The sequence below is a fragment of the Salmo trutta genome, chromosome 23 (genome assembly GCF_901001165.1).
Source record: "Salmo trutta chromosome 23, fSalTru1.1, whole genome shotgun sequence".
Taxonomy (NCBI): Eukaryota; Metazoa; Chordata; class Actinopteri; order Salmoniformes; family Salmonidae; genus Salmo; species Salmo trutta.
Genome location: NC_042979.1, coordinates 27,112,409 through 27,134,764, shown reverse-complemented (window position 1 = coordinate 27,134,764; position 22,356 = coordinate 27,112,409). Strand labels below are relative to the sequence as shown.

The 22,356-nt window shown below is 42.4% G+C and overlaps 1 protein-coding gene across 3 annotated transcripts in view; it reads right to left on the bottom strand.

Annotated features, from left to right (window-relative positions):
* Window positions 1-14,045: 14,045 nt before the first annotated feature.
* LOC115159684 (erbin) overlaps window positions 14,046-22,356 on the bottom strand; it is a 145,901-nt gene continuing 137,590 nt past the window's right edge. For all 3 annotated transcript variants that reach the window (XM_029709643.1, XM_029709645.1, XM_029709644.1), the window contains 4 exons: window positions 21,836-22,021; window positions 18,196-18,288; window positions 17,852-17,926; window positions 14,046-17,439 (listed from right to left, as the gene is read on the bottom strand). In XM_029709643.1, coding sequence (XP_029565503.1) covers window positions 17,332-17,439; window positions 17,852-17,926; window positions 18,196-18,288; window positions 21,836-22,021 — 462 coding nt within the window. In that variant the 3' untranslated portion in view covers window positions 14,046-17,331. The remainder of the gene's footprint in view (window positions 17,440-17,851; window positions 17,927-18,195; window positions 18,289-21,835; window positions 22,022-22,356) is intronic.

Sequence of the window (22,356 nt, the reverse complement as noted above, 5' to 3'; positions counted from 1 at the left end):
CATGACCCGTCCTATATCCTCCATGACCCGTCCTATATCCTCCATGACCCGTCCTATATCCTCCATGACCCGGAAATCAATAAGTGGTCCAGCAGTGTGTCATTTCGTTAGTAAGCAAACAGGAAGAGGGCTGGAAGGGGATAGCTTCATGTCAATATAGCAAATGGAGTATGAGTGTGTGTATCAAAAGGAAAGTATTGGGCGTGTGGAAAGGAAAGTATTGGGCGTGTGGAAAGGAAAGTATTGGGCGAGTGGAAAGGAAAGTATTGGGCGAGTGGAAAGGAAAGTATTGGGCGTGTGGAAAGGAAAGTATTGGGCGTGTGGAAAGGAAAGTATTGGGCGTGTGGAAAGGAAAGTATTGGGCGAGTGGAAAGGAAAGTATTGGGCGAGTGGAAAGGAAAGTATTGGGCGAGTGGAAAGGAAAGTATTGGGCGAGTGGAAAGGAAAGTATTGGGCGAGTGGAAAGGAAAGTATTGGGCGTGTGGAAAGGAAAGTATTGGGCGTGTGGAAAGGAAAGTATTGGGCGAGTGGAAAGGAAAGTATTGGGCGAGTGGAAAGGAAAGTATTGGGCGAGTGGAAAGGAAAGTATTGGGCGAGTGGAAAGGAAAGTATTGGGCGTGTGGAAAGGAAAGTATTGGGCGAGTGGAAAGGAAAGTATTGGGCGAGTGGAAAGGAAAGTATTGGGCGTGTGGAAAGGAAAGTATTGGGTGTGTGGAAAGGAAAGTATTGGGCGAGTGGAAAGGAAAGTATTGGGCGTGTGGAAAGGAAAGTATTGGGCGTGTGGAAAGGAAAGTATTGGGCGAGTGGAAAGGAAAGTATTGGGCGTGTGGAAAGGAAAGTATTGGGCGAGTGGAAAGGAAAGTATTGGGCGAGTGGAAAGGAAAGTATTGGGCGTGTGGAAAGGAAAGTATTGGGCGAGTGGAAAGGAAAGTATTGGGCGTGTGGAAAGGAAAGTATTGGGCGTGTGGAAAGGAAAGTATTGGGCGAGTGGAAAGGAAAGTATTGGGCGAGTGGAAAGGAAAGTATTGGGCGAGTGGAAAGGAAAGTATTGGGCGTGTGGAAAGGAAAGTATTGGGCGTGTGGAAAGGAAAGTATTGGGCGAGTGGAAAGGAAAGTATTGGGCGTGTGGAAAGGAAAGTATTGGGCGTGTGGAAAGGAAAGTATTGGGCGTGTGGAAAGGAAAGTATTGGGCGTGTGGAAAGGAAAGTATTGGGCGTGTGGAAAGGAAAGTATTGGGCGTGTGGAAAGGAAAGTATTGGGCGTGTGGAAAGGAAAGTATTGGGCGAGTGGAAAGGAAAGTATTGGGCGAGTGGAAAGGAAAGTATTGGGCGAGTGGAAAGGAAAGTATTGGGCGAGTGGAAAGGAAAGTATTGGGCGAGTGGAAAGGAAAGTATTGGGCGTGTGGAAAGGAAAGTATTGGGCGTGTGGAAAGGAAAGTATTGGGCGAGTGGAAAGGAAAGTATTGGGCGAGTGGAAAGGAAAGTATTGGGCGAGTGGAAATGAAAGTATTGGGCGAGTGGAAAGGAAAGTATTGGGCGAGTGGAAAGGAAAGTATTGGGCGAGTGGAAAGGAAAGTATTGGGCGAGTGGAAAGGAAAGTATTGGGCGTGTGGAAAGGAAAGTATTGGGCGAGTGGAAAGGAAAGTATTGGGCGAGTGGAAAGGAAAGTATTGGGCGAGTGGAAAGGAAAGTATTGGGCGAGTGGAAAGGAAAGTATTGGGCGAGTGGAAAGGAAAGTATTGGGCGAGTGGAAAGGAAAGTATTGGGCGAGTGGAAAGGAAAGTATTGGGCGTGTGGAAAGGAAAGTATTGGGCGAGTGGAAAGGAAAGTATTGGGCGAGTGGAAAGGAAAGTATTGGGCGAGTGGAAAGGAAAGTATTGGGCGTGTGGAAAGGAAAGTATTGGGCGTGTGGAAAGGAGTGGATGTGTCAAATGCTCTGCTATAGGTTAGACCAGGGCTCTCCAACCCTGTTTCTGGAGAGCTACCCCCCTGTAGGTTTTCACTCTAACCCTAGTTGTGACTAACTTGATTCAGTTTATCAGATGTGCTAGATTAGGTTGGATCGAAAACCTACAGGATGGTAGCTCTCCAGGAACAGGTTTGGAGAGCCCTGGGTTAGACGGTTTTGATTAAGCGGTGTTATGTTGCACTATATTTGATCACTCCAATATGGTATCCTTCCACGCGGCAGAATACATTCCGAGTAAGGATTTCAGAATAGTCACGTGTCCCAGGTAGTGCTGAGGCTGCTGCTGACCCACATAAATAGCTGCTACCGCACAACTTCCACCTCTTGCTTTTTCTCGGCACATTCCAGAGAGGATTGCTTGGTAAGAGTGCTATGTTAGAGTGTATAAGCGCAGAAGTATACCTGCAGCTATTCAATAGCTTGGAGCAGCTAGCTAGCTAGCCTCTCCATCTGGGTGGTCAGCTGTCACCCCCACTCGGTTTGACTTGTGCCATCTTGTTTGGGTTTTGTCCTTGTTTCAATTACTTGTAACAGTGTTCGAACTTGGGCAATACTCGGTTTGGTCGACCAGTATTGCGGCGGTTAGGGTTTTTATTAAGCCGGATGTACACTACACAATTTTGGCCCTGATTTAGCTGTCCCAGACAAGTTTTTGAGATCGGAGACAAACCCCCCCCATGTTGCCTACTTGGGACGCGTAGCCATCAATGACGCTCGTTTAATGTGAGCGGGTCAGAAACGCAATCTGGGGCTACCGATCCGGTCTTTGAGCAGTCCCAGACGTCCCGATATTTTCAAACATATTTGATGTTATCGGCACAAAATCTGCAATGCTCTTGTAGTGTGAGATGTGCAACGACAAGTCTTGAGAATGTGATCAGCAATAGCCAATGAGAGCTCACCAGAGAAGAAGCCAGTGAGATGATGACGATGTTTCTCATCCCCTAGAATGTGTAGACTCGAGTAGGAGCGATGACTACTAGTATGCGTTTGTACTTGCCTTTATCCAAGAGCCACAGAGTAAAATTGTTATAGCTCTGAAGTTCACAAAGCAATGCTATTCAATTCATTATGTTAGCTCGAAATTTCAACTCCTTTGAGACTGCTTTGAGCCACAGTTTATTCTAGCTAATTTTAACAATCTAATCACATCATTGTTTTCGCGAGACAGCGTGGTGGTATGGAGAATCCTCACGACCAAGCAAAGAATCTTACAGTGTGTGACAGACACCCTGTCTGTCCCAGATTGTTTAGTGTGCGCACCACTACCTTGGCAAGACAAAAAAATACAGGAAAGATGGTTGTTTCATGTGAGCGGCTCAGTGAGTGTGGAAAACGCATAAAACATTATATTTGAGAAGCATTCCAGTAAATGCTGTACTGTCACTTCAGATGCCGGATTGACCATGCAGAGCATTTTAAAGGCACCACACCCATATTTTTTTAACAATGTGGAGGGCTCCGCATTGACATAATTGGTTGGTGGCAATGGTAGGTCCTGTATAAACACAAACTCACTTCCTTGAGAACTTCCTTCACAATAGCTCTGCTCAACTGCTCTGCGAAGTGCAAGAAGTATGAATACCATGACTCATGCAGATGCCGTATTGTCATAAATGCTGTATGGCCAATGCAGAACCCGGATTGACCATGCAGAGCCTTTAGGTGTTGCAAGGCACACCAAGATTTCATCTCTCACAGGGCACAGAAATCTTGCCTCGACTCCTGTGTGTTCAACCGTGAACCAACTATGCAAAATAACTAGCTTAATGAGAGGTGACCATTGCAGGACTAAGCACAATTATAAACACACTTTCTTTTAAGTCCTGCCAACCTCAAACCCCATGTATAAAGCAAGAAATAAACTATAAGCATGTGTGAGTTACAATGCCCTGCCCCTTCACGGTCAAGCAGTTCACACTCCAGTCATGTCTCCTCTCCTTTAGATAGTGTATGAGACAATGGCTGATACTGTAGGTCTGTAGTAATCTTTACTATTACACAGTATTGCGCAGTGTTTACTATAGACATAGTATATTACACTGTTGGCAGAATTTTTTCCACTAGGAAAAGCTACAGCCATTCATGTCTCCTCCTTCATATAGTGTTTGAGACAAAGGCTGATACTGTATATCTCAATGCAAATAGTATGGGTAGCCATTTGATTAGCTGTTCAGAAGTCTTATGGTTTGGCGCTTTAAGAAGCCTTTTGGACCTAGACTTGGTGCTTTGGTACCGTTTGCCGTGCGGTAGCAGAGAGAACAGTCTATGACTAGGGTGGCTGGAGTCTTTGGCAAATTTTAGGGCCTTCCTCTGACACCGCCTGGTTTACAGGTCCTGGATGGCAGGAAGTTTGGCCCCAGTGATGTACTGGGCCGTATGCACTACCCTCTGTAGCGCCTTGTGGTCGGAGGCTGAGCAGTTGCCATACCAGGCGGTGATGCAACCAGTCAGGATGCTCTCGATGGTGCAGCTGTAGAACTTTTGAGCTATTACACTGCGGTCTTGCACAGTGTGTGCTGGGGTTACTCGTTTTCTGTTGTACTTACAGTTAAGACAGTAACTATCACATCTCAGCTCTATTACACTGAGGGTTTCAGTGTGTAGCTGGGTTTACTATAGTTATGTTGCACTACTTTACATACAGACAGTAAGTAACCTAGTTTACAGTAACTATTCAGCTATATTACACTGGGGTATTACACAGTGTGTAGCTGGGTTTACAATAGTTTTTCTGTTGCAGTTTGACTAAAAGTGCTTTTCCTACGTATGGGAACTATACAGTCACCTCTCATAGCAGAATTTGTGGATCTGCTGCCATGGGTTTGGGTTTTCTGACCATGCTGCCCGGTCTGACTGGCCGGCCGGCTGGATGGACCTAACTTTCTGGCCGGCTGGCCGGACCTAGCTATCTGGCCGGGCCGGACATAGCTTTCTGGCAACCTACCTAGTCTTGCAGACCTATCTACCATACCTACCCAACCGACCGTAAACCAGGTAGGTAGGTCTGGCCAAAAGGGACGTAGGTCGGTTAGGTCTGGCAGGCCAGGTAGGTTGGTGGGCCAGCTGGCCAGGTAGGTAGGATGGCAGGCCAGGCAGGTAGGGCCAATTTGTAAGTCGCTCTGGATAAGAGCGTCTGCTAAATTACATAAATGTAAAATGTCCAGCCCGCTAGGTAGATAGGTCAGGTAGGTATGTCCAGTTAATCAAGTAGGTCCGGCCAGCCAGGTAGGTCCCGCCGGCCAGATGGGACCGGCCAGGTAGGTAGGCCAGCTAGGTAGGTAGGGCTGCCCGGGTAGGTCTGGCCGGCTGGCCAGTTGGGTAGGTCAGGTAGATAGGTCCGCCCGGCTAGGTAGGTAGGTCCGGCCAGCCAGCCAGGCAGGTAGGTCCGGCCAGCCGGGTGGAAGCCAAGTAGGTCGTTTTTTCTCTGCCAAGAAGTTTCCATTTGAACGTCTGTTGTTGTCATGTTTTTTTTAATCATATTTTAAGTAATTTTCATGAAGCATTATGACCATCTATCACTTTACTCGCACTAAGAAAATGCACTTTATGACACTGTCAAGAAGGAAAATATATTTAATTAGTTTACTCCAATTAGCGGAGGGTTGGTAGGGTTAGGGGAAAAAAGTAAAGAAGGAAAATATAATTATTCTTTTGAATAATCAAAAGAAAAAAATGTGTTTATTTATTAGCCTAGTGGTTATAAGTATTTAGGCATATCATGTGAATTAGGCCTCGTGAAAATGTGAAATCATTGTCAAAGCGAAAGAGATACTGTTACATGTAGGCCTAGATTATCAAAACTGTCTTTTAACAACTCAAAATCAATTGCATGTGACACAGGAACCACTGACTCGTTGCATTTTTCTATTAACAAGACACCTGCTGGGAACTTTTAACTGGTTAGGGCAGCCCATGAAGTGTCCTAAATAACTGTTGACTAGGTGTGAATCTTATGACTAAAGAGGCTTCATGAATAGCTTTTTTCTTTTACCCATGAAAGCAGGAGTAAAATGTCTCTATTCTCAGCACTTATGGGCCCTGATCTCAGAGTTGGTGGCAGTCTGGTTGGCTGCCTGTGTGTGGGTCGTCTCTACAGCTCAGTGCTTGGGTTCCTGATATCAATTTCAATCCCCTCTCTCCCTGAGCCCATGCCCCAAACAGACAGAACAGCAACACCAACAGAGCTAGAGCTCTACATTTTGAAATGACACCTCTTCAGAACTAATGTAGTCTAATCTGGGCTCCTCAATCCCCCTTCTTATATAGACAGGACTTGGTGAACCAGTACAGTACATGAGAACTGAACACTTGTCTACAGTGGACATTTTTAGAATATAGCCAAGGTGGTTTTTGTAATGATCAATTAGCCTTTTAAAATTATAAACTTGGATTAGCTAACACAACGTGCCACAGGAGTGATGGTTGCTGATAATGGGCCTCTGTACGCCTATTTTTTACATTTATTTTACTAGGCAAGTCAGTTAAGAACAAATTCTTATTTTACAATGACGGCCTAGGAACAGTGGGTTAACTGCCTTGTTCAGGGGCAGAACGACAGATTTTTACCTTGTCAGCTCGGGGATTCGATCTTGCAACCTTTCGGTTACAAGTCCAACGCTCTAACCACTAGGCTACCTGGCGCCCCCCTATGTAGATATTCCATTAAAAATCAGCCGTTTCCAGCTATAATAGTAATTTACAACATGAACAATGTCTACACTGTATTTCTGATCAATTTGATGTTATTTTAATGGACAAAAAAATTGCTTTTCTTTCAAAAACAAGGACGTTTCTAAGTGACCCCAAACTTTTGATCGGTAGTGTGTCTGTGTATGTATACAGTTGAAGTCGGAAGTTTACATAAACCTTAGCCAAATACATTTAAACTCAGTTTTTCACAATTCCTGACATTTAATCCTGGTAAAAAGTTAGTTTTAGGTCAGTTAGGATTACCACTTTATTTTAATAATGTGAAATGTCAGAATAATAGTAGAGAGAATGATTTATTTCAGCTTTTATTTCTTTCATCACATTCCCAGTGGGTCAGAAGTTTACATACACTCAATTAGTATTTGGTAGCATTGCCTTTAAATTGTTTAACTTGGGTCAAACGTTTCGGGTAGCTTTCCACAAGCTTCCCACAATAAGATGGGTGAATTTTGGCCCATTCCTCCTGACAGAGCTGGTGTAACTGAGTCAGGTTTGTAGGCCTCCTTGCTCACACACACTTTTTCAGTTCTGCCCACCCATTTTCTATAGGATTGAGGACAAGGCTTTGTGATGGCCACTCCAATACCTTGACTTTGTTGTCCTTAAGCCATTTTGCCACAACTTTGGAAGTATGCTTGGGGTCATTGTGCATTTGGAAGACCCATTTGGGGCCAAGCTTTAACTTCCTAACTGATGTCTTGAGATGTTGCTTCAATATATCCACATCATTTTCCTACCTCATGATGCCATCTATTTTGTGAAGTGCACCAGTCTCTCCTGCAGCAAAGCCCCCCACAACATGATGCTGCCACCCCCGTGCTTCACAGTTGGGATGGTGTTCTTTGGCTTGCAAGCGTCCCCCTTTTTCCTCCAAACGTAACAATGGTCATTATGGCCAAACAGTTCTATTTTTGTTTCATCAGACCAGAGGACATTTCTCCAAAAAGTACAATCTTTGTCCCCATGTGCAGTTGCAAACCGTAGCCTGGCTTTTTTATGGCGGTTTTGGAGCAGTGGCTTCTTCCTTGCTGAGCAGCCTTTCAGGTTATGTCGATATAGGACTCGTTTTACTGTGGATATAAATACTTTTGTACCTGATTTCTCCAGTATCTTCACAAGATGCTTTGCTATTGGTCTGGGATTGATTTGCACTTTTCACACCAAAGTACGTTCATCTCTAGGAGACAGAACGCGTCTCCTTCCTGAGCGGTATGACGGCTGCGTGGTCCCATGGTGTTTATACTTGCGTACTATTGTTTTTACAGATGAACATGGTACCTCCAGGCGTTTGGAATTTGCTCCCAAGGATGAACCAGACTTGTGGAGGCCTACAATTTATTTCTGAGGTCTTGGCTGATTTCTTTTGATTTTCCCATGATGTCAAGCAAAGAGGCACTGGGTTTGAAGATAGGCCTTGAAATACATCAACAGGTACATCTCCAATTGACTCAAATTATGTCAATTAGCCTATCAGAAGCTTCTAAAGCCATGACATAATTTTCTGGAATTTTCCAAGCTGTTTAAAGGTACAGTCAACTTAGTGTATGTAAACTTCTGACCCACTGGAATTGTGATACAGTGAATTATGAGTGAAATAGCCTGTCTGTAAACAATTGTTGGAAAAATTACTTGTATCATGCACAAAGTAGATGTTCTAACCAACTTGCCAAAACTATAGTTTGTTAACAAGAAATGCATGGAGTGGTTGAAAAACGAGTTTTAATGATTCCAACCTAAGTGTATGTAAACTTCCGACTTCAACTGTATATGAATATAAGAAATAATGAGCATGACCCCAAGAAATCTCATTAGATTTTGAAAAGTGTGTAAGTAAGTGGTACCTGTAACTGGGCTGTACTCATGGTTGATGTTTGTGTAGACTTTGGTGAGGATCAGCGTGGTTGCACCACTTAGGCGTCCTACATACGCTGATTAAGTTCTCAAACTGGCAGAGAATGCCACCTTTGGTCTTTACTTAATTTTTATTTCACCTTTATTTAACCAGGTAGGCCAGTTGAGAACAAGTACAACTGCGACGACCTGGTCGGTCTGTGAACTCAACAGATCAACATGTTTATTTTCAATAACTAAACTGTACTTCTGTACAGTAGAATCAAGCACATAATATACTGTGTTACTGTAATGTGATCCATGTCTGTCATGGTGGACCTGAGATTCCAACCAGTGTTACCATCACACCATTCAATACCTTCAATACTGTTGAGGTATAGAGCCCAAGGGATTGTTTAAAGAGTTACTTATGCTACATTTTGAGAGGTAAATTAATTAAATGATCCTACACACTACTACAGTATAATGAGAAATATAAAAAATCAGACATTAATTTACTTGGTAACAGATAATGATAATATAACTATTGGATGACAATAATAGATTAGGTAAATAATATATGACAAGGCTCTGAATGTCTGTCTACAGAGGTGTTGCTAACAACGTCTAATGACATATGCACAACTAGTCAAAATATTTTTCTGTTTACGAGGGTCAATTGTTGTGGGTAGAATTATTTGGGGAACAAAAAGCATCTTGTCACAGTATAAAAATATCTTACCCGCATTCTCTCTCTGCAGCTCTTTCATCTCTTCTCACTGGCTGTCACTCTGGCCCTTATGGCGGCAATTACAGAGAGAACATTTTTGGAACTCTTGATCGGATCTGATACCAAATGATAAACAATTGTTTAAGTATTAATTAAATACATTTTTCACACATTAGGGCGGATTTATGGAAACAAAACATTAATTTAGACAATGATGTTCATATCAGTGAACAAAATGATCTCTGAAATGAATTCACATCCACACAGTTACTTGCATTCTCTCTCTTCAGTTCCTCCATCTGGCTCTCACTGGCTGTCATTATGGCCCACATGGCTGACAGTTCTGTGCTTGAACTGGAATTAAGCAAACAAACAAAAAACATTTAACGATTGTGTTCATACTGTATCAATGACCAAAACTATAAACACAACATGCAACAATTTCAAAGAATTGATTGAGTTACAGTTCATATGAAGAAATCAGTCAATTGAAATAAATTCATTAGGCCCTAATCTATGGATTTCACATAACTGGGAAAACGGATATCAAATCAAATGTTATTGGTCACATACACATGGTTAGCAGATGTTAATGCGAGTGTAGCGAAATGCTTGTGCTTTTAGTTCTGACAGTGCAGTAATATATAACAAGTAATCTAACAATTTCACAACAACTACCTTATATTGCAAGTGTAAAGGGATGAATAAGAATATGTACATATAAATATATGGATGAGCGATGGCCGTGCGGCATAGGCAAGATGCAGTAGATGGTATAGAGTACAGTATATACATATGAGATGAGTAATGTAGGGTATGTAATCATTATATAAAGTGGCATTGTTTAAAGTGACTAGTGATACATTTATTACATCCAATTATTAATTATTAAAGTGGCTAGAGATTTGAGTCAGTATGTTGGCAGCAGCCACTCAATGTTAGTGATGGCTGTTTAAGTTCTTCGTGATAGGGGGCAGTATTCGGAAGTTTGGATGAATGAGGTGCCCAAAGTAAACTGCCTGTTACTCAGGCCCAGAAGCTAGGATATGCATATAATTGGGATTATTGGATAGAAAACACTCTAAAGTTTCCAAAACTGTTAAAATAATGTCTGTGAGTATAACAGAACTGCTATGGCAGGCAAAAACCCAAGAACAATCCATCCAGATCTTTTTTTTTCAGCTCACCACTGATTACAATGGCTGGCAATGGGAATATAAAAGGAATACCTCCTAGATTGCAGTTCCTAGGGCTTCCACTAGATGCCAACAGTCTCTAGAAAGAGTTTCAGGCTTGTTTTTTGAAAAATGAGCTAGAATTTGTAGTTTTTTTAAGTGGCTCCCATTTTGGCTGTACTGTTTGTAGCGCGTTCTGGTGAGGGCGCGCACTTTGTTATTTATCTCCTGTAATGAATATACTATTCTCCGTCTTAAATTTGATCGTTTATTTACATATTAGGGTACCTGAGGATTGATTAGGAATGTTGTTTGACTTGTTTGGAAGAAGTTTATTGGTAATTTACGAGATTCATTTGTATGCATTTTGAATGAGGGAAACCGGTGGATTACTGAGTCAAGCGCGCCAACTAAACAGACTTTTTTGGGATATAAAGAAGGACTTTATCGAACAAAACGACCATTTGTGATGTAGCTGGGACCCTTTGGATTGCAAACAGAGGAAGATCTTCTAAGGTAAATTATTTATTTTATCGTTATTTCTGACTTTCGTGATGCATCTGCTTGGTTGGAAAATGTTTTTAATGCTTTTGTACGCGGGGCGCTGTCCTCAGATAATCTCATGGTATGCTTTTGCCGTAAAGCCTTTTTGAAATCTGACAAAGCGGCTAGATGAACAAGAAGTTAAGCTTTTAACAAATATATAACACTTGTATTTTCATGAATGTTTAATATTAAGAATTTTGTATTTTTGAATTTCGCGCTCTGCAATTTTACCGGATGTTGTCGAGGCCGGGCGCTAGCGGTACGCCTTTCCCAACAGTCTGATGGCCTTGAGATAGAAGCTGTTTTTCAGTCTCTCGGTCCCAGCTTTGATGCACCTGTACTGACCTCACCTTCTGGATGATAGCGGGGTGAACAGGCAGTGGCTCGGGTGGTTGTTGTCCTTGATGATCTTTTTGGCCTTCCTGTGACATTGGGTGGTGTAGGTGTCCTGGAGGGCAGGTAGTTGCCCCCGGTGATGCGTTGTGCAGACCACACTACCCTCTGGAGAGCCTTACGGTTGTGGGCGGAGCAGTTGCCGTACCAGGCGGTGATACAGCCCGACAGGATGCTCTCAATTGTGCATCTGTAAAAGTTTGTGAGTGTTTTCGGTGACAAGCCACATTTCTTTAGCCTCCTGAGGTTGAAGAGGCGCTGTTGCGCCTTCTCCACCACGCTGTCTGTGTGGGTGGACCATTTGAGTTTGTCTGTGATGTTTACGCCGAAGAACTTAAAACTTTCCACCTTCTCCACTACTGTCCCGTCGATGTGGATAGGGGGGTGCTCCCTTTGCTGTTTCCTGAAGCCCACAATCATCTCCTTGTTTTGTTGACGTTGAGTGTGAGGTTATTTTCCTGACACCACACTCCGAGGGCCCTCACCTCCTCCCTGTAGACCATCTCGTCGTTGTTGGTAATCAAGGCTACCACTGTAGTGTCGTCTGCAAACTTGATGATTGAGTTGGAGGCGTGCATGGCCACGCAGTCATGGGTGAACAGCGAGTACAGGAGAGGGCTGAGAACGCACCCTTGTGGGGCCCCAGTGTTGAGGATCAGCGGGGTGGAGATGTTGTTTCCTACCTTCACCACCTGGGGGCGGCCTGTCAGAAAGTCCAGGACCCAGTTGCACAGGGCGGGGTCGAGACCCAGGGTCTCGAGCTTAATGACGAGTTTGGAGGGTACTATGGTGTTAAATGCTGAGCTGTAGTCAATGAAGAGCATTCTTGCATAGGTATTCCTTTTGTCCAGATGGGTTAGGGCAGTGTGCAGTGTGATTGCGATATGCATCTGTTGGTCACATATACCATAAAGAAATGGGCCTCACAATGGGCCTCAGGATTTCGGCACGGTATTATTGTGCATTCCAATTGCAATCGATAAAATGCAAACAGGTCGCCCACACGACGCCATACACATGGTCTGTGGTTGCTGTTTAATTAGCTTCTTGATATGCCACACTAGTCAGGTGGATAGATTATCTTAGAAAAAGAGAAATGCTCACTAACAGGGATGTAACCAAATTTGTGCACAAAATTTGAGATAAATTAACCTTTGTGCGTATGGAACATTTGTGGGATCATTTATTTCAGCTCATGGGAGCAACACTTTACATGTTGCGTTTAGATTTTTGTTCTGTATGGCTGCCCTTCAATGCCTGCATCAACACTGTCACCGGCTGTCATTCTGGCCTGAACTGCATACAGTTCTGCCGCTTGTTCTAGAATCACGAGGAACAAATCAAACATTAGATCTGTTGATCATTTTATTGACTAAAGTTGACAAAACTCTGTAGATAGGAAGAAACCTTGAGAGGAACCAGGCCACAGAGGGAGTATTGTAGTTAGTTAAAATAATGACGTGAAAAATAATACCACTATGTGGTATTCACACATTTATTTCTCTCTCCTTAGCCCTTCAACCTGCTCCATGTTCCTCAGCTCAACTCTCTGTTCCACCACCATGTTTCTCGGCGCTCTCACCCCATCCCAGATCTCAAAGACGGTGGTGGTGTGGTCGGTTGCCTGTGCGTGGGTTGTCTCTGTAGTTTTAGTCGTTGGGCTCCTGAGCTCAATTTCAATCCCTTTTCTCTCCACACCTTCATTACTACTTGTATTTGGGAGAGGCATTGACATGTTGAAAGCACTGAGCTGTCTGTTTAAACGACTAGCACACAGCTCAGACACCCATACATACCTCACAAGACAGGTCTCTTCACAGTCCCCAAGTCCAGAACAGACTATGGGAGGCGCACAGTACTACATAAAGCCATGACTACAGGTAACTGATGCAAGCAAGATAATCAGATTTTAAAAACAGATAAAAATACACCTTATGGAACAGTGGGGACTGTGAAGCAGCACAGACACATGCATAAACACACATAACATGGATTTTGTGTATGGGGATCCATAATAAATACAATACAAATAAATACTCTCTCCCTGAGCCCATGCCCCAAACAGACAGAACAGCCACACCAACAGAGCTAGAGCTCTACATTTTGAAATGACACCTCTTCAGAACTAATGTAGTCTAATCTGGGCTCCTCAATCCCCCCTTATACAGACCGGACTTGGTGAACCAATACATGGAAACTGAACACTTGTCTACAGTGGACATTTTTAGAATATAGCCAAGGTGTAACATAACACAGGTAAAGATTACTATACACCAAGTCCATTACATTTGGTGGCGTGGGAGCATCACAGCTGTTACGTAGTTCAAGGGCTCTCCTTATGTTCATTTTATTTTCCAAATCCTAATACATAGCTGCATTAATATGTATTTCTTGCAACTGTATCTTCAACATCACAGACGGCCAGTGACACCTTATTTGGGGAGGATAGGCTTATAGTAATGGCTGGAATGGAATCAATGGAATGGTTTTAAACACATCAAACACCCTTTCCATGTGTTTAATATCATTCCATTCACCCCATTCCCACCATTATTATGAGCCGTCCTCCCCTCAGCAGTTTCCTGTGTTCAACATATTAATGTTAATATCCACACATGCTCTGGCATGGGGTGTTGATTTATTCAAAACCTTTGGAAAATCATGTTGAGTGTCATTCAATGAAGAAAACATTTTAAAGAGCATTAGTTTATTTCTTGTTTTCCACAGGTTACCTCAGAAACAGTATAATTATATACAAAATCTGGAATGTTGAATAAATGCATATCAATCATCTTAATGCAGCTGTTTCCAGAGAAACCTTTGAAAGAGCTATACATTAAAAGGGTTGTGTCTGCATTGCAACTTATTGCTAGTTTTACAAACTCAGAGTGACTAATGCCATGATTAATTCATTTCTTTACTTTTCAAAAGTATTTACATTTTGATTAGTAATGTCTAAAAAGTCCCAGGAAAATGTGCTAAATAAATAAAAACAAGGTGTGAACATGAAGAGACCAGTTGTTGTTGGATATGGAAAACAGGTGAGCCCCGAGGTTTTAGTCCCAGATTGTCTACCGTCTATTGGACAGTTCTTTTCCTTCTTTTGCCATGAATATAAAAAAAATGACCTTGACAATCATTAGATTGTTCTTATTCCCAGATCAAAAAGTAAAAGAACAGTGCCCACAACAAAACAGCACAAAAAACTATTACAATGTTTCTTAAACTAATCTTGAGAGGGAGAAATGCAGGAGAAGTCTTAAAATGTTACCGCTTGAGGTGAACATTGACCAATGACAAAAATATCTGCAGTCATTATGAGCGTGCCACTGGGGCTGCAGTTGATTAAAAAACTATACAGTTTCAGTTGGGCGCAATGTTCAGTTGGAATTCAAAATGGAAAAGAGGGGAGCAAACATCATTGACAGAGTTTTCCATTCGAGTCTCAAGTTGACAGTACCATGAGCATAATCTTTAGCTGTATGCATGAAGTAATTGAATACATACAGGTACAGTAGATTACATACCATTTTAAATTTGTAATATTCAATATATGCCATTTAGCAGACACTTTTATCCAAAGCGACTTAGTCAAATTTGTTAGGTATTGGGATGACATAAATGACAACGTCATAACTTTATATATGCTCAGTCACAATTCAGATTTTGCATTACAATCAATTTGTAAACTAATTTCACTGGGGCCATAACTTGTAGATATCTTTGAATTGGACCATTTTAGTTTCTGTAGGAAATACGTAATTTTTTCATGGATTAAATCACAAATTAGACAATTCATAGGGTGATTTCATGCAAACAACACATACATCTATAAACTTTTGATCACACCGAGTGGACATATAATTTGACACAGTTCAATTAAACATTACAAATGCCAGTTTTTTGCCTTTGCAGCTCTGATTGACTTCATTTTACACTGGTGTAAAAGTGAATCATGTTTACACAACATATAGACGTAACAAGCTGGTTTGAACTGTTTTCGGAGCAGTCAAGCTTGGGAAAACTAGCAACTCATTTGTAAGGGCAGAGTGCCACAAGACCATTCACTATTATACAATGCAGACTAAAATGTTTGTTTCTTTGCTAAAGATATGTTTTTATTTAAAAAAAAAGATTCACAATATAAATCCTGTGTAATAATATTTTATTACAGGTTATTAAAAATGCAATCGGATGTCTTTCTGAATGAAAACAAATCCTATTGCTATTAAACCATTATGACAAGTCACGCGGCGTGTACTCAAGAGGAGAGTGTTTAGTTTGTTGTGAAACGAAGTACATGAATATTGCTTGAGGGTCAGGGTAGTCGCTCCTTCCCTCCCCTTGTTCTAACAGTTCAAGGTCTATGGCACTTGACAGCTCCCCCCTAGTTCATTTGATCCAGCGTAGAGCAAAGAGTCCATATATGAAACACTATCTCAACACAAAAAGAGATGATGCCGAAAAAGATGTTATTTTACACACAAAGGCAAAATGTGGTTGTTTTCCACCACTTAAAAAAAATGTTACAGACAGAAACCCCTTTTCAATCTGAAAGCATGTGAGAGTGTTTTCTAGTCACCAATGGCTGCCTTCAGGGAGAAGCCCTTTAGAGTCTTACCAACATGAGTGAAAGGGGCACAGAGACCAGGCCAATACTTGCTCAGAGTCTGACACTGGCTGCATCTGAAATGACACCCTATATCCTTTGTATACAGTTCACCACTAGTATGTAGCGTGCTCTATGGGGAATAGGGTGTCACTCCCAGCAGCACCTCCAACACATGGGGTGTAATCATTCGTCCAAACAGTTGCAAAACTGAACTTTTTGCAACTAAAACAACAGTTTATATTGGACACTTTCAGCTAGGTCCCTCCCTGTTTCGTTGAGTTTGCTTCCGTTTAAGAAATGTTTTGCAACAAAATCAGTGTAATGAATACACCCCTGGCCATGGTCTCCGCACATGCTTAGCTTACCTACGTTTACCACTCCGCATTCTGACCCAGTCTCACATCACATTCTGGCTAGGCTAACTAAGGCCAAGCAAAGGCATTCCTCTCTCATGATCTGTTCCATATCCCAGTCCCAATTCCATTTCACATACAAAGAGCGTTTTACAGCATCCAAGTAGTCGGCACTCGGGGCGGTTGATTCAGTGACGGAGGATTTGTTCAGGAGGTGAGTGAGGGATATTTCAAGCCAGTGGTGCCATGGAGGCTACTGAAACTGCTCCCACGCTAAAATGAGGACAGTACAGATACTGGATGTATGCAGTGTGGCTCACAGGTTCTATGGAGGCAGAGGCAAATAAATTGTCCTTCTGAAATATCCACCATGTATGGAACTCGTTCCAAAAACTGTCACAATTGTAAGTAGGCAGGGGGACATTTTAGAAAATAAACTTTCCCTGAAAGCGCAATCCAGTACTACATTTGTCTCCACAAGAAAGCACATAACATTGTCCCCCATATCACATCTCGGCTAGCTCAAACAAGTGGTTTCAGCATCTTCTTAAAAATAATAATAACATGACTTAAAAATAAAGGCAAATCAGATGTAAGCAGAGAGCGAGAAAGAGAGAAAGAGAGGTAGCCCTGTCCTCTAGTGGTCAACTACAGTTAATGCTCAACTATAGCAACTACAAACTGCAATGATGAGGGTGAATTATTTTCTTTGAAAAACAAGTCTTTACAGAAAGCAGTCTTTACAAAATCTCTGTGTCATTGGAGCACACGCCTTCTCTGCTGTGTCCTCTGAGTAAAAAATAACCGGGCTATCCCACAGTGATGGGCTATCCCCCCAAGTCCACTTGATGCAGTGGTTCGGCCCCCGTTATCCCAAAAGCTCTTAAAGGTTCTCTTCACCATAAAGCAGTTTTGCCAGGCTCCTCTGTGTATAAAAATAAGAAGGAAGTGGACATTCAGTTCTCGTGTGGTTTCGTCTGGATCGGAGGTCACAGTCCTGTCTGTCTCGCTCTACGCTGTCACCTCTCGGACGATGATCATATCCACAGTGGTGGGAAACGTCTTCAGCAGGGCTACGGCGTTCCCGTGGTCAATGTTCACAAAGCTGTATCCGTTCGCCTGGGTGGAAAAGGAGTAAGAGCTTTATAAATACATTTCATTGATTTCATTTGAGATTTGTGGATATTTAGCTAAAAACCAAGATTGCAACTTTGGCTTTGATGTTTTATTCAATGTTTATTATTATTATCGCTATTTTAACACTTTCTTGAGACTGTACTGAAATCAGAGGGGAAGACAAGTGGGAGAAACACAGTAGAAAGGTGGAGATGGAGATTGAACCCTAGACACCGCTGGGGTTGCACACCCGTGCATAGAGTCGGAGTCACAGAGGGCGTTACCGCTAGATCACAGGCTCTGCACTACAGATGTTTGTAGTGGGTTCATAGTAGGTAAACATCTGTTCAGCAAAGAACCTATACTGTACAGATTTATGCTAGATAGGATATAGAGGTAATGGTATTGGATTTACCTGGAGGATCTTGTCTCCAGGCTGGAGGATCTTTGAGACTGTTCCCTCAGGCTGGACCCTCGTCACAAAGATGCCCTGAGAGAGAAGAGAGAGAGCACCACACCCATTTGGTCAACAACACCCATTACACCATTTCATTGATTGATACTGTTCCAAAATCAGTAAAAATGCATCAACAAGCTAAATTGCTAGCACAGCTAACAATTATAATATAACACTCATGGATCATATTTGAATAAAAATGCTATGTGAAACTGTTTACAATCAATTTCACATGCACTAGGCTGCAAAAATAGACAACACTACATTGTTATGGGAAAAAGAGGGCTGATGAGCGTAAATACATTATCTTCCGGACGAAAGGGGTTTCCCCGTCCTCCCACTCCTCCTGATATACTGAACCCTAGCTCAGGGTTCTTCTCCACTTTCACACGGATCTGAAATAGACACACAGACATATTACTCACCTGACAGGAGACTTTACTGTAAACTGTACATTTGAATATGAGTCACACTAGGGTTGCACATATTCAGAGGTGGAAACTTTCTGTGGGAATTAACGGGAATATATGGTAATTAATGGAAATATATGCAAATGAATATTAATACCCTTTAAATGTAAATGTTTTTTGCATTGGATATATTTACCATATCATATGGAGACAAACATAAACCTTATCATAAGTAGACATAATTGCAAATTATTAAACCCTTCCAACAGAAAAAAAACAATTTTGTTACGAATTTAACTTTAATTAAATGAGTTGACTCTTCACATGGGATGATTTCATTGAACAACAAAAGAAAAGGAATATTGAATGATCCCCGATAATCCATCGCATCTCCCAAAAATGTTTTCAACATACATCTGTAAAATGATAGTCTAGAAACTAAAGCATTGGTAGTCTTCCTCTAAGGCTTCCATGGCTTCCTCAATGTCCACCTCTGGAACATCAGACTGAGGCCTCATCTTCACTGTCACTTTCCAACCTTGTTGAGGACAGCTCGTTGTCAGGCTCAAAAAGCCTCAAATTTGCCCAGATGGCCACCAATTTTTCAACCCTTGTATTGGTCAGCCTGTTGCGTGCTTTGGTGTGTGTGTGTTCCCAAACAAGGACCAGTTGTGCTCTGAGGCGGCTGATGTTGGTGGGATTTGGAGGATGATGGAGGCAACAGGGGAAAATCCACAAAGATCCACAAAGTCCCTTCCACCAGGTGGCTGATGAGATATGTTGGCACGACTGCCATATTGCATCTCCATCCCAAAGCCCTTGCTTGGAACTGTACTTCGCCAGACTGCCAAGAAACTTGCCCTCATCCAGGCCAAGGTGGCAAGACACAGTAGTGATGATACCATAGGCTTTGTTGATCTCTACACCAGACAGGATGCTCTTGCCAGCATACTTGGGGTCCAAGTATACATGGGCATAGTTGGGGTCCAAGTATACTTGGGCATACTTGGGGTACAAGCCCATACACGCTGCGACGTATATGGGCTTCAGGACGAAGTCTTCATGCTTTTGATGTATTTCAGAACTAAAGTTTCCTCTGCTTGGAGCAACAGTGAAGTGGACAGGGCAGTATGGATTTCTTCTCTTACATCTGCAAGCAGAGTCTGAACATCAGACAGGATGGCGTCTCCCTCAATCCGTGCAATGGCTACTGCTATAGGTTTCAGGAGTTTCAGGCTGCTTACCACTCTCTCCCAAAATACATCATCCAGGAGGATCCTCTTGATGGGGCTGTCCATATCGGCAGACTGTGATATGGCCATTTCTTGGAGACTCCTTCCCATTAAAGAGACTGTCAAACATGATGACAACACCACACCAACGGGTGTTGCTGGGCAGCCTCATTGTGGTGCTCTTATTCTTCTCACTTTGCTTGGTGAAGTAGATGGCTGTAGATGGCATTTCCTTGGCTCTCTTGTTGAGTGTATCCATTGTTTTCAGTGCCATTATGTTTTCAGTGCCATGAGGAGCAGATTCAATGCATGAGCAGCACAGCCAATGGGTGTGATGTGAGGGTAGGACTCTTCCACTTTAGACCAAGCAGCCTTCATGTTCGCAGCATTGTCTGTCACCAGTGCAAATGCCTTCTGTGGTCCAAGGTCATTGATGACTGCCTTCAGCTCATCTGCAATGTAGAGACCGGTGTGTCTGTTGTCCCTTGTGTCTGTGCTCTTGTAGAATACTGGTTGAGGGGTGGAGATGATGTAGTTAATTATTCCTTGCCGACGAACATTCGACCACCCATCAGAGATGATTGCAATACAGTCTGCTTTCTCTATGATTTGCTTGACCTACACTTGAACTCTGTTGAACTCTGCATCCAGCAAATGAGTAGATAAAGCATGTCTGGTTGGAGGGGTGTATGCTGGGCGTAGAACATTTAGAAATCTCTTCCAATACACATTGCCTGTGAGTATCAGAGGTGAAGCAGTTGCATACACAGCTCGAGCAAGACATTCATCAGCATTTCTCTGACTACATTCCTCCATTGAGTCAAAAAAATTAGCTGTTGCTATCGATAAGGTGTCTGATTCATAATTTTCACCACAAATAAAAGTAGAGGGACTTTTGTCAGAGGTTGCTTGTTGTGAGCGCTGAGGGAACTTTATGCACTTGGCCAGATGATTCTGCATCTTTGTTGCATTCTTCACATATGATTTGGCATGGTATTTGCAAATTTACACAGCTTTTCCTTCTACATTAGCTGCAGTGAAATGTCTTCACACATAAGATAGTGCCCGTGGCATTTTTCTGTAGAGATTATTACAATCAAAACTTACCAGAAAGCATGTAGTCTTTGGCTCAGACAGTGTAGTAGTGTGGGCTCAATAGCATCTCATTAGTGTGCAAGATCTTGAGAATCAGCTGTACATGTGATGGAAGAGTGCACTGTGCATGCAGACGTTTCAATTCCATTGAATTGGGGATAGTTTAACCAAAATATGAAACAATACCTTGAATTGCCTTATGTGTATCCCACAAAAAAGGTTCACTGTTATAAGCTAACTTTTTTGATGAATTTAAGCAAAATTCCCCAAATTCCAGGGCTGAACTTCCCATGGAAAGTTTCCAGGAAATTGACCGACCCTTTGCAACCCTAAGTCACACACATCACAGTCACAGAGAAAAATATTGGATAAGACTGTGGAGGATTCTTCATTTTTCCCAGGTAGTTCAGGTTACAACAAAACCATGTTACGCATGCTTTAACCTAGTGGTCAGTGTCACCAACCCTATTCCTCGAGCGCTACATGGTATAGTTCAAGCCCAGCACTACAACACCTATCTGAGTTTGACCAAATCAAGTTGGTTGGGGGGGGGGGGTTATAAGATGACATATAGAATTTTTTAATATGGTCATTTAGCTATTTCATTCTCAATTTTAGTACCCCTTTAGGCATAATATATATATATATATATATATTTATTTTATTAAAAAAATTAAAAATAAAATGTAGAATTTGGCCTTCACTACCAAATCCCATGGAAAAGCACTGGATTACACATTCATGAATGGCAAAAAAGACAGTTACTGTACCTCCATACTTCCATTGAATTTTTAACCAGGTACCGGTTACCTTCAGACAACACCGTGACTCTTGTGGTGGTGGTAGAGCAAAATGGACCACCATCGTGTTTGTGAGTCTCATCTTTCCATAGAGTGGTCATAATAGTCTGACAAACACAGCTGCAGAAGGCCGCCATAGGCAGATGTGGTGGATTGAGATGCAGCCAATGCAAAAAAACAGATATCTCTAGCTTATACCGACAGCATTTGATGGGGATTTTTTTACTATGTTACTTAGATTGACGGACCGGTGCGTCAATAGACTCTAGGGGGTGTTAATGGAAGTTTGGATGATGAATGAGGTTTTTAGTTGTGGGCTGACACCCTATAACTCTCCATGGCTAGGGATAGGGGAGCATTGTTTTACTGTAACTCTTCCGTCTCTCATCCATCCCGCCATCCTACCTCCTGCTGCAGTGTGTCATGAGTGGCCCGTGGCGGAGGGGGTCCCTGGGGCTGCTGGCCATGGGAGACCTTAAGCATCAGGTAGTCGATGAGCTGCTCTCTGGAGGGGTGGCGGGCCATGGGCGCCTGGCACGACGTCATCTGGCCTCGCACTGGACCGCCCATCTGACCATTCATCAAAGGCACCTGGGCAATACACAGACAGACAGACACACAGAAACAAAGAGACAGACATTGTTATAGAGTTAACATTCCAACAACAAAATTGATTGTCAGTGCATATCTAAAAGGCTCATCCATAAATAATCTTTCAACTTCAGCATGGTTTGGGAATACACTGCGTGAGGTTTCATAGTACTATAATCCCTACTTTCCCACCACCTTGGTTACCATAACCCTCTAAAACTAAAGAAAACAAATACTAGGCTATAATCCAGCAAGAGAAAAGCCCTCAAATTTGGCCAAAGGATAAGATAGACTGCAGGACTGGCATACAGAATAACATGATGTAACAGAATAAA